This window comes from Strigops habroptila, chromosome 4 (assembly GCF_004027225.2).
Source record: "Strigops habroptila isolate Jane chromosome 4, bStrHab1.2.pri, whole genome shotgun sequence".
NCBI lineage: Eukaryota > Metazoa > Chordata > Aves > Psittaciformes > Psittacidae > Strigops > Strigops habroptila.
The window spans coordinates 33,713,904-33,726,424 of NC_046358.1; the positions used below are offsets into that span (position 1 = coordinate 33,713,904).

At 37.9% G+C, this 12,521-nt stretch overlaps 1 protein-coding gene across 46 annotated transcripts in view; it reads right to left on the reverse strand.

Moving 5' to 3' along the window:
* Window positions 1–12,521, reverse strand: part of NRXN3 (neurexin 3) — a 997,539-nt gene that overhangs the window by 131,856 nt on the left and 853,162 nt on the right. For all 46 annotated transcript variants that reach the window (XR_003991147.1, XR_003991145.1, XR_003991143.1 and 43 more), the window contains one exon: window positions 4,715–4,886. Coding sequence is in view for 39 of the 46 variants with exons in the window: in XM_030484277.1 (XP_030340137.1) it covers window positions 4,715–4,886 (172 nt within the window). In the remaining 7 variants the exon portion in view is untranslated. The remainder of the gene's footprint in view (window positions 1–4,714; window positions 4,887–12,521) is intronic.

Sequence of the window (12,521 nt, forward strand, 5' to 3'; positions counted from 1 at the left end):
TTCACATCAGCATTTTGGTTTGAATCAGGAGTGTGCCTCCAAAGCGTACCTCCTAACTATCTCCACTTGCTACACCTTGGTTCACATATCAAAATGCTCTCAGGGAATACAAACTGGATTCCTTTCAAATGAAATTAAACAAGAAGATATGCCCCAATGGTTCGGGGGCATTCAGTCCTTGGGACTGAAACTACCCTGAATGAAAACATCGGTACATATATCAGGGTTTAAGAACCAATTTTTTATTTTATAGGTATGCAATTATCAGGCCACAGTACTTGCCATAGCAGCCAAAGAGTTCCTGGAGTTCTGCTGTCAAGAGCTAACAGTCCAGCTTTTCCTAAAATTCAACTTCCTCTCAGACATGGACTTGAGAGAGCGAATGAATTTCCTTTCATTCAGTACCAATATAACTGTAAATTAATGCTGTTTGAAAGGGCAGAGACTCCTACAAGAAGGCTGAGAGATCACTCAAGAGATGATAAAGGGGGAAAATATAAAATCTGTATTGGGTGGATGAACTAATGAATCCTGATAAGGATTGTTTAATGTTGTCCAATTTCTCATTTTTTAAATGCAGTCATAAAATCTAGGCTACAGTTTTCTTGCTAAATGATGTGTATCTTTAAATGACAACCTCCTCCTGCCTTTTGCTTCCCTTCCTTTAATCTTCTCCTTTAAAACATTCCTCCAATTAGACTTTAGTTTGATGTCACTGATACTCTTGCTTTACAGCTTCTCTTCACCTGGTTTTGTCTCTTTTTCTACTGCAGAAAATGTAGTCAAGTGCATGGATGAATGAGCAGGAATATCAGGCTTATTTCGATGTACAAATAATCTCCAATAAATGAAGTATTTCTTTGCAAGAAAGACAGTGGACAGTGGGGAAAAAAAAAAAATCTCCTGTCTAAGAATTAATGAAAACTTGGGGACTGAAGTATTCCACTTCTGTATCAAAACAGAGATTTATTTTTAACTCTCCTGAGAATTACTGACTCCATGCCACTGTAAAGTGCCTCAAATCTGATGGGTTTTACTGTAATCTGAAACAAAAGCACGTCACGTTTCCTCTTACTGAACTCTCGGTCCAAAATAATCCTACCAATATGATGTAGTAGGTGCTCCTACTTAATCACTAAGAAGATTTATTTAGATATAGAGAAGGGTCTCAGCAGGAACATGAAACCAAGAAAATAATAGTGACAAAGCACAACCTGTTATCTGTTATCTACACCAAAGGGTGGAGGCACGTGAGACAACATATGGGAAATAGTCAAGGAAAACTGTACTTTAGGGCATACCAAAAGGTGGATCCCCTGACTGAGAAATACACTGTGGTGACAAACTTCATGAATGAAGCATCAAGATCAGTACAGCCTATGGAAAAGCCCATCTCCTTACTGTGCACTTGAGAGAGAGGAAAAAGGGCAAAACTAATGCAAATAAATCATTAATGACTCAATGGTTTTGGCTGAACTAGACCATGACATCTGAATTGCAGCTAACAGCTCCAGTGCTAATGCTGCTATTTGCCATCACCCAGTTCTCAGGAGCTTTGTCTCAGATACCTGTACTGGGCCACTGTTAATAGCCTTACTGGCAGGGTTTGAATAGTACAAATGGTGAGAGATCATTCCTAATGATTGGAATTATTTGTCTCAAAGTTTAGCCAACCTTAGCTCCAAATTAATTCCCTCCTTTACCATTTCTCTCTAACCCTTTTCCTTACGAGAAAGCATAAGGCTCATGTTGCAGGTGTCTGAGATGCAACTGGCTGCTATAAAAAACCAAAATGTCAGTGCCTGAATTGAAAGTTTGTTGCTTTTCCATTTTCCTTCCACTTCCTTGCCTTTTATTTGAAGTTGCAGAAATACAGCTTTGGAGTCTTTCAGTCCCATTGGGTTAGTTTCATTTAATTTCAATTTAACTGAGGACGGTGTTTTAAGGAAAGCCAATATTCTCTCTCTTTGCACATTTAATGGATATCCCACTTTTATTTGTGCTTTCCACTGAGCAAGTAATTATGAGTCTAATGCATAATCCTTCTACAGGTAATAAAATTCAGAGAGAAGCATGGAAATGCCATTCAGAATGCAGCCCTGGTGTCTGAAGATTGCACTATGTGTGATGATGTGGAAGATAATTTAGCTAGTTTCTAAAATTTGCAAACATTAGGCTGTAGCACTGTGAAGAAAATCAAGTACAGGTGAAATTGTTGATATTATAGACAACACAGGATACCCAAAAATGTATGTGCCACAAATATGCTTTTTTTTCAACTAAAAATAACTGTGCTTCCAGAATTAAAGTGGTCTTATCCATAAAATACCTGATTCCTTAGCTATTATTACACAAGTTTGATAGGAATTGCAGTTTCAGCAGCCTGTGGCTGAAACGTTGGATTAGCATGGGCCAACCCAAACACAAAGCTTTTTACAGAGCTCTGGTGAACACCCATTTGGTCTTGAGGAACACTAGTGCAATTTTGGTCTGTGAAAGACAACAAATTATTAATTTCAAAAGCTCCTGTTTGTTCTTCTTTTAAGCTGTTAATTGCCCAGAAAATGGAACTAATAAGGATTGGTTTCCTGTAGTTATTGGCTCATTGAAGCTTTTCCTGAATCTGAGGCATTCATAATGCCTCTTCGTTATATGGATATTCCGGTATTTAACAGAAACTGAGATCAAGCCACAGTCCTTTCCTCTGGGAGGGCTGGAGCACTTGCCTCTTCCCCTTTGGTTATTTTCCCTAGCCATATAGGATCCTTGTCGGGGTTTTTTTCAACTTTCACCCCTTTTTAAATTTGGCTGAAAGATCAGTTTGAAAGAAACTGAAAAAATAAGGGAGACACATGCACACACATAAAGTATGATCCCATGAGCCTTATTTTCATGGGGACAGTCTGAAAACTTCATCATCTGCAAACAGCCAGAAATTTAAATATATGAACAGAAAGGAAAGGGTGTTTGGAATATAAAGGTGTCCTTTTCCCTTGGGGTACAACTGCATATACTCAACACTAGCCCAGACCAAAAGACTAATGCTGGTTCTATAAAGCCATACATCTCTAAAGAAAGCACAGGAACATCTTTAGTCAAGACAGAAGCAGAGGTAGTGCAAGTGTGATTTATTTTCCATTAAAAAAAAATAAAATCTCTAAAGAAATGTACTGAATATTTTGTTTCTTTATACCAGGGGCTTACTACAGCAAGTAATATAATAAGAAAATTTATTCATGGAGGGTTTACTGACTGTAATTGGCTGCCAACTGGATCAGAGGTATTTTACCGCAAAATAATTGATGAAAGAAACAGAAATATGCTCAGTTTGGGCCTCTCCTAGCTATACTTCCCTCTCTAAACAATGGATAGCATAGCTAGAATCTAACTCAGCATGTCTTTCATGGTGTTCCTCGAAAGCAATTATTTCACAGAAATAAGGATAATTATTAAAATGTACTCTTTTGCATGTACATCACCAAAACACTGACAAAGTGTTATGTTGAACATGTGGTAGAGAACACCACAGCATAAACCACTCACATTAAAAGCTTTCTTGTGCACTTTCTGAGTGAGTGGAAGAGATGAAATTATCCCCTTGCAGTAATTTATTATTGTAACACTGTACAAACAATTAGGATATTTCTTATAACTTTGGGTTGCGCTTGTGGGTAACTCCTACAGAGATAGCAAATTGCCTCATGTTTATCACATAATTCTTTCTTCTGTCCCAAGTCAGTTTATGTACAACCTAGAAAGGAAGAACTGGAAATTGCTTAGACTTAATACTGGAAACCAACAAGAAGATCACGGCTTGATCTCAGACAACAACATGTGAATAAGAAGAATGCAGTTAACACTGCAGTTCTTTCCTTGTGGTCCTCTTGCCTTTTGTAACCAGGCACACCACCAAGCCTCAGTTATTTTGTGCACTGTCAGCATCACATACAGCAATCTGGTTTTCTCTTGAAGTGAGTCTGACCTTTTAGCATGGTGACATGCAGTATCAAGAAGTTGCGAGTTGCCAGTGGCGGGATAAAACATGGGACAGTGACTCAAAAGCCATTTATTCACTATTCCTGGTGGACTTAGCGTGATTATTTCCACAGAGATACTGAATCGTTCCACTGCAATTTGATCTAAAGTCAACTAAATTTTGACAGTTTTCGCTAGATTATGTGTCAGCCTTTATATCTGTCAACATAAAGGAGAGAGTGAAATTCAGATGACGAAAAATTATGAGGCAAGCATAACGCCTGTTCAAATACTTGCAACTTAATCTTCCATATCCCTTACACTTCAACTTTGTATCTATATATACACATAGACAGTATCTTGGGTGTGGCTAGAGTCACCTCTCCTTTTCACAAGGTCTGTTCAAAACTTTTCTCCCTTAAATTGTTAGAAAATATCACAAGTAGCAAAACCAAGTTTGTTGTTGGATCAGTTTGTAAATCTCTGCAGAACCAGGATTCACTTAGAGCCCTCTGTAATAGCAGGATCTATGTGCATCATACCACACAATTGGCATGCTTATTCTTCCAATGTAAAGGATGATTACTTTGTTTTCCAACAGACAGTATATGCACCACCAGGCTGGTGAATTTATTGTTGAAATGAAGCAAGAAAGATTTATATAGCCATCAGTTGTTACTAAACAGTAGTTTATAGATATAGATACACTGAAAGAGAAAAATAAGAAAAAAGTATATACCTGTTGGGTAATGTTCATTTACTGGCCAGCTGTCAACCTGAAGTGTGGCATTGCCACCATTCCTGGTAAAGCGTACTACGTGGTATTTGCCATCGTTTACAGGTGTGCTTTCCTCTTTAATAGAGATGTCCACTGTGCCAATATTGAAGACTACACCAATCTTGCCTTGCTCCTAAAATCAAAAAGAAATAAGAAATAAATGCTTGTAAATTGCTGTCTATTAGGAGAATGTTCTTGTCCTACAAATACCTAATGGGTAATTGTGCCGGTAGATGGCACTGAAGAATACACAGAAGCATTTTGAGCTTTGTCAGGACACATTTCCTTGGCTCTCCTTCAATACATTGCCTTTTGCACTCTTCTTTACAGCATTCACCTGAACGTACTGGCTCGTTTGTTCCCATAAAACATCACAGAAGACAGGTTACAGATCAGGCCATAAAAAACAGGAGATGGGGATAAATATTTATTTGCGTAACATGTCTACTGATTATTAGCAGTCACTTGTTCAATTGTCATCTGAAATGCAGCCACTGGCAGACTGTATCCCAACAACTTTCATTCTGTTATTCTGCTTGGGAAATAAGCAGCCCCCAACCCAAAACAAATAACTGTGGAATCTAGCAGGAAGAGTGCAGTTGCAAGATGAATGGATTTAGAAGGAAGCAAAAATGTAATTAGTCAATGACCACCCGAGAGAAGCTAATTGCTCTTAAACCAAATGAAAAACCTCCCATATTCTCAAAAGACAGCAGTGGCCACTATCTTTTACTTTTCTACATCACACCCCAAGCAGTGCCTTACCAATAAAGTAGTCCTCCATAGTGTTTTCCCAAAACATTTAATACTACTAACTTAAACAACGGCAGAAATTCCTGTCACTGTACAATACACAATTAAAAGGAATGCAGGGATTCAAATCTGGTGCAGGCAGGCAGAACTAAAATGTATCATATAGCAAGCTTTATGTTTGCTAGCCATCCACACTATAAAATTAGCAGTAACTTCATTAACTGTCTCAATAGAAAAATCAAGGAAGAAACGAGTGTAAGTGGTCTTGTACCCAAATATAGCCTCTTCAAGATAAAACTAAGGGGGCAAGAGACATTTTTATTACTGTTATTACCTTACATATCTGTTATTGCCCTACATATCTGTTATTACCTTACATATCTTCTTGGTGAGAAGATAACTGCATCCTTCAAGACTGTTACCCTGACTGACTTCACTACATTCGTGTTAGCAAATTTTAGCAAAGAAAGAAACCTCTCCTCCTATACCTAGACGGCCACCTCAGTTTCCTCTCCTGGATTTATTCCTCTCTCCTTGTATCAACAGACCTTTTCCTTAAAACTTCCAGGTCTTACAATTTGTTACAGAGGCCTTTTCTGATTCCTGCTTTACCTTACATTTCAAAGTTTACTCATACCAAAATACTCATCACAAGTTCCTTATATCCTCAATTCCCTTCTTTTTTTGGACTTTTTTCCTAACACCCCCACCCCTAGTCCTCAGACTACAATACTTATACTAGGAAAGGAAAACAGTCCTGTAACTGAAGAGGTGATTTAAAAATTTGGACTGTGCTTCAACTAGTTGACGTTTAGCACACTAACAGTAAGCATCCTGATTTTCCTCCCATTATAATGGTAGATTTTAGACTGCTAAATGTATGCTGAATAGCAACACACAGGTATATTCACACTGCTATGCTTTGAATGGACTTCCCTTCAAGATATCAATAATCTTTTTTCACTACAACACGGGCTAAGTTTATTGCTGCTCCCAGAAGATGCATGAACTCAGATACTATTTGAAAACAATCAACCTTTCTTCTCTTATGCTATCCTAAAAATAAGGGAGTTTTCAGTGAGCAGAGATTTATTTCATGTAAAGCCATTGCTAGCACAGCTTTACTACTTCTTTGACATACAAAGTATATGGTGTCCCAGTACTGGTTTAGTGAATCTTTTGCTGGCAACCATAAAATTATATGCATAGCAATTAGCAAAGAATAAGCAATTTATTTTTGCTGAGAGACTCAAAGAAAGTCTACTGACCAGGTAACCTGACAACTGACGCCATGTGGTTTTGGAAGGTGCTTCTGGACAACCTCTCATATAACTTTCCAATTGCCATCAATACATCAGCCTTCTTTTGCAAACTGTGGCTGTTCTGAGGAGAGTCCACTGTGGCAAAGGCATAATGTGAGCAGGTAAAATGAAGAGCTGTGCCTTCTCTAAGGAAACAGATCACCACCACCACAGAAGAGGAAGGGGTTAAGAGGTATTCGGCAAAGTGAAAGCTTTGTACCTTCAAGCTCTATAGGCTTAACAAGGCAGAGATAAAAACTTGCAAGTGCAGAAAGGGATGGTGGGAAGTTTAGCTAATCTCCCCTGCAGAAGGCAAAAACTTTTCTGATCTCTCCTTTGATGAAAAGGAGATAGTGCCTTTCACCATTCCCTTTCCTGGGCTTGAAGGAAAAAGCCTATTTAAAGGGCTAGTGACAACCCACGGATAAGAGGGCAAACTGCAAAAGAGAGAAGATTCTGGAAGCGGAGGACTGCAAAGCGCCAGTGGCCTTCAGGCTGCTAGAGAGAGGATGGAAATGAGCAAACTGGTGCCCTTCCCTTCCCAAGAAGATTGCCCCCGCCTCCCACATCCAAGGGACTACAGCCCTTCTAAAAGCAGCATAATACTTTGTTGCAACTGAGAAATGCAAAAATGTGTCTAAAAACCCCCCAAACTATCATGAGTCTGACCAAACGCCTGCTCTAGCTCTCTTCGGTCCCACCTTGGGCACAGCTCCCTCTGATGCCTCAAAACGAGTTTTGCAGAAGTACAACTTTATGCCAGATGTTGATACTCTTTTCTGGACTGAGTAGGAGCTTGTAATGAAAATGGTTCTGTTCCAATTACCAGGATAAAATACAATATAACACAGTACGCCTATTGAAACCAAACTGCACACACAGATACAGTTTATTCATGAAATCTGTATCTCCAGGGCACCAAATACTATGAAAAAAAAGCAACAATTAGTATGTGCATTCTTAGCAGAAAAAAAAAGGTAAAGCAAAACATAAAGAAAATCCTACAGCAAAGAACAGTGACCATGGACACAGGGGACAAATCCAGGATTTTCAAAATCTCTACAGTTCCAGTTTCCCACACTACACCACCTCATTAAAAGCAGCTTTTGCCAAGACCTACCATCCTAAATCTGAAAGACAAGCTTTACTGTTTAACACTTCATGATGGATGTGACCTTTCATTCCTTTCCCCATTCAGTCAGCTAGTAGATTTTCTTTCCATGTTACCAAACACAATTATTAACGAGACCACTGAGTATGTGAAAGATTTACCTTTGAGCCACTATCTGTAATGTTATTTTGTAGTTAGAGGAAAAAAAAATCCTAACCGTACAACAATGGAAAAGCTGAATATACAGAGCCACAGACAGTATGCAACATAAGTGTTCCAAAAGGGCTCAAGAGAATTTTAACACACAGCATGCATGATGCAGCATTTAACACACTGCATCATTATTCACTGGGCTGCCCCAAACACTTTCCATAAAAAGGTGACCATTAATTAATGCTTTTGAAACCTTCAGGTGACATCAAGTGCTGGCACTACATCTTGGAAAACTGAGGGCCATTTTATTCATAAATAATTAAGTGAACTCAGCATTCAATCTGTATTTTACTTCCCCCCTTCTTTATTTAAGGCTACTGTGCCCAAAAGGATTTTTGAAGTTCATCAAGAATTCTTTTGCTAATTTGTCCCATAAAATTGCTACTCTCAAAAGCCACATTACCATTTCTTCACTTACAGCCCTTCTGGAGATAAGCTTCTGCCATGATGTCTCTAAGACTTCAGACAAATAATTATAATCATATAACGGAATGGTTGTAGATAAATTGTACGAACAAAAAAGCAAAGTACTAAAAAGAATGTACAAGGCCTCACCTTGACCCTTCTTATTCTACATCATGTCCTTCCACAAAATCCTGGCAACAGTTTTTTGTTATATGCACTGTTACCAAAACATTTTGAACATTATTAAATGATATAGGGGCTTATCTATAGCCTGGATCAGGAGATCTGCAACTAACATTATTTCACTTCGGGCAACTTTTTCTCTTAGCTTTCCATGAAAAAGATTCTTCATTTGTGACAGAGGGGTGATAGTCACCTATCTTTCCAAGCTCTCAAGCCCTGTAAATCCAGATATATTTTACTTAAACATTTATGATATTCTGACAATCCCAACCCTTTCAGCCCTGAGAGCAACTACAATCCAAGAGGAGCAGGTCCAAATGTTTTCTCAGCTTCTACTTTCAACTCCTCCAAAACCCATTCAAAACCCAAGGGACCTTGGGAACATTTCTGAGGTCTGACATTTTTGCAGGTATGTTTTTTCTTTTGTTTCCCTCCACCCAAGGAGAACTAGAGCCTGTCTGCATGCAAACTGTCAGGCCTTTGTTTTCTCCATGCTGTGCCTTTACATCTTGAAGGCATCTGTCTTTGCACCTAGCAGACCAGGTGCAAAGAAAGTCAAATGGGAATGGCAGTGATTCTGTAACATAAGCTATTTGAATCACAGAATCATAGAATGCTGAGGGTTGGAATCTGTTACAGAGGACATATATGCAAACAGCCACATGTACCGTTTGCTCCGAAAAGGGGTTTACCTTTGGGTCTTCTTTTTCTCAATTCAAAATTCAAATAATCCACACTGAAAGTATACAGCTGTTCCCTATGTGCAGAAAGCATTTAATTTCAAAAATCAAGAGAGAGAACCCTGGGCAATAGGACAAATCTACTCTCAGCTGCATCAGTATGAATTGATATCAATTCTGTTGAAGAAACTCAATTCCTACTGATGCAAGTGGAAGCAGAGTTTATCCCAGTATCTTTGTTTCTTTTTCTGAAACTAAACGTAGAAAGAAAAAAAGAAAAGGCATTTGTAAAATATAACTGAAATCCAACTAGAATTCCAGGATAACTATGTTTTCTTGCACTCATTTTATTTCATAATTTTTTTATAGTCACTATTGTGAAGACTGCCTCTTCCTCCCACCCTGGCTGGTTCCAACATGACCAGACATTACCTGGCAGACAATACTCCTAGTTACTGCTTCCTGGAGATGACTGCTGATTTTGCTGCCCTCATTTGAAAGCGATACGAGCTTTTTTAGTAATACAACAAGCCATTTTGCACTGTAGGAAGGTTTCATAAACTACTTTTTTTTTTTTCTCTCTCCCCTCTCCCCGCTGCTTCCCTCCAAGTGCCACATGCATAAACTTCAACTCTGGTACCCTCTAAATTCAGGAAAAATGCTGCATTTCTTTATAACCCCAAGCACTGCTCTTCCTGGAATGGCTTCCCTCTACTCAGGCTTCTCAGATTTGCAGTCTATGTTTTAAAAAATCCCTCTATGATTTTTTTTTTTTCCATTTTATTCTTTATGCCTCTTTTGCTTGATCTCCTTTGGGGTTTTGTTTGTTTGATTGCTTGCCTGGTTGGTTTTTTTATTTTTGCTTTGCCTCAAATTTGATTTTGGATGTTAGTCCAGCTATTAGATTGCTCACTTTCTGTGGATAGGGGGACTTTGCACAACAGTGCTAAATGTAGTGAGGTATCCAGGAGAACTGACGGTGTAAGATGTATATTCTGCAGAGGACATTCTCTAATTACCAAAACACCAAATCACTTTATGTGAACTTTCACTGTAAACAGAAAATCAGAAAGTTCTTTACTGATTAGAAAGGTAGTAAAATCCAGCATTGTGCTTAAATGACTGAGCTGCAACTAGAACCAAATGCATGGCTGGACAGGCCTTTCCAATATACGTATATAAATGGATTTAAGAAATGGAAATATTAGAACCTGTATTCAGCACAGAGAATTATGCAGATACTTCTGCTCCTCTCTGTCTGGTCATACTTACTGCCATTTTTAATACCACTGAGAGCTAAGTCTGAAATCAGAATTCAACATGTACAAAACTCTATATTTTGTTAAAGGGATGGCTTACTGGATGAAGCCTTTCTTTCTCCAAATAATGGTGGCAGGGAAGGCATGCTCAAGAACCAGTACAGCCACCCTGGCAAATATAATAATCAACAAAGCAGCAAATATTGTTAAGGAAATGACAGGCACTGAAGCTCACTTGATTTTGGAAGCTTTTAATCAGTGTTCCAACACTTTACAGTGTTTCTTTACTGTTACAACACTTTACTTGTTTCTTGAAACAAGAAAAAAAAAAACCCACAACATTTTTAAGGTGAAAGGAAGTACACAGAGCAGCTAATTTTGGCTGATTTTTGAGGGCTATTATAAGAAGCAGTACGAAAGTTTTTTGTTATATACTGCTTGTTAATGATTCTTTAAGATGTTGAACCAGATCTACTAAATGCAAGTTACAAACCTATTTATCAGAGAGAATGATACACACAGAGGAGAAAATAAATAGAAATTATTACCCCTTAGGGTCACAGTTTTTAAAAGAAGCAATTCTTACAGATACATAATTTATAAGGCTAAAAAGGACAATTGTTATAATCTAGTCTCTAAAATTTTATGTGAGGCCATATATCCTTGTTCAAATTGATTCTTTGTTGAAATATAGGATATATTTTAGAAAAAACACTTATTTGTGATTTGAACATCTACAGCTGAGGAAAGAAGCCTTGGAGTCAATGCAGTTGCTGCTTTGATGAGATTGGCTCAGTGTTGAACATGGTCAAAAAGGCAAATGGAATGTCAAGAATTATAATGAAAAGGAACACTGTACGAAAGGAAAATCTCTGTTGTAAGTTAATGGTGCACCTTTGACTTTAATTCTTATACATAGTACATAGATCTGTGTGTGGCTGTCTCAAAAAGAAAGAGATATAAAAGGTTCAAAAAGTACCACACCTGAAATTATATATATAAACCTCCATGAAAAATAGCAATATTCAGCATTATTTTTTTATAACTTACAGAACTACAAATATATAATAATCATTTGGTAATAAAGTTTAAGCGCGGAAAGTACCTTTTGAGACAGCCCATAAAACAATCGTGCAACTCACTGTCACAGGATGTTTCAGATGTTTAAGATACATTCAAAAATAGACAAATTCATGGGAGGAAAGTCAATCAAGAGCCATTGAATACAACAATGTGCATATAACCTCCTGCTCAGCAGTTCCTTAAAAGCAGATCACTACCGTTTCTTTTAACTTTTACTTCCTATGCTGAAGAACCATCCAGCACCATAGTTCTATAAATAACTTGTAAGATGATGATCAAGTAAAATTTTTTTGAAGGTTCTTACCATTTCTGATTCATTTTATAAAGTGGTGAAACACTGAAGCTGGCAAAGATTAATGAGAATCAAATCTTTTTCATTGAAGGTTTAGAAAGAGTAGTTTAGACAAACATCTGTCACAGCCAGGCTGCTGTATTTAGTCCTGCCTCAGAGCAAGAAAATGCTAGAGCAGATGACTTAAGGCTGCAGCTTCCTCCTTCTGTGACTGCAGACTCTTCCCCCAGCTTTATACTGCATAAGAGAAAAAGACTCAGCTCTATGGGTTTCTCACTTGAAAGCAGGTTTTTTAATCTTTCATTTAATCTTCCCTATGGCTCTAAAACTCCTTCAGTTTACTAATACTTTTCTTCAAATGTAGACACCAGAAAATTTTAACTTTTGTTTACAGAAATTACACAACCACTTCGGCTTTTATGTTCAAAGACTACATAATATCTTTTGGCCACAATCTTACCGCAGGGCTTCACATTTAAGGCTTATTC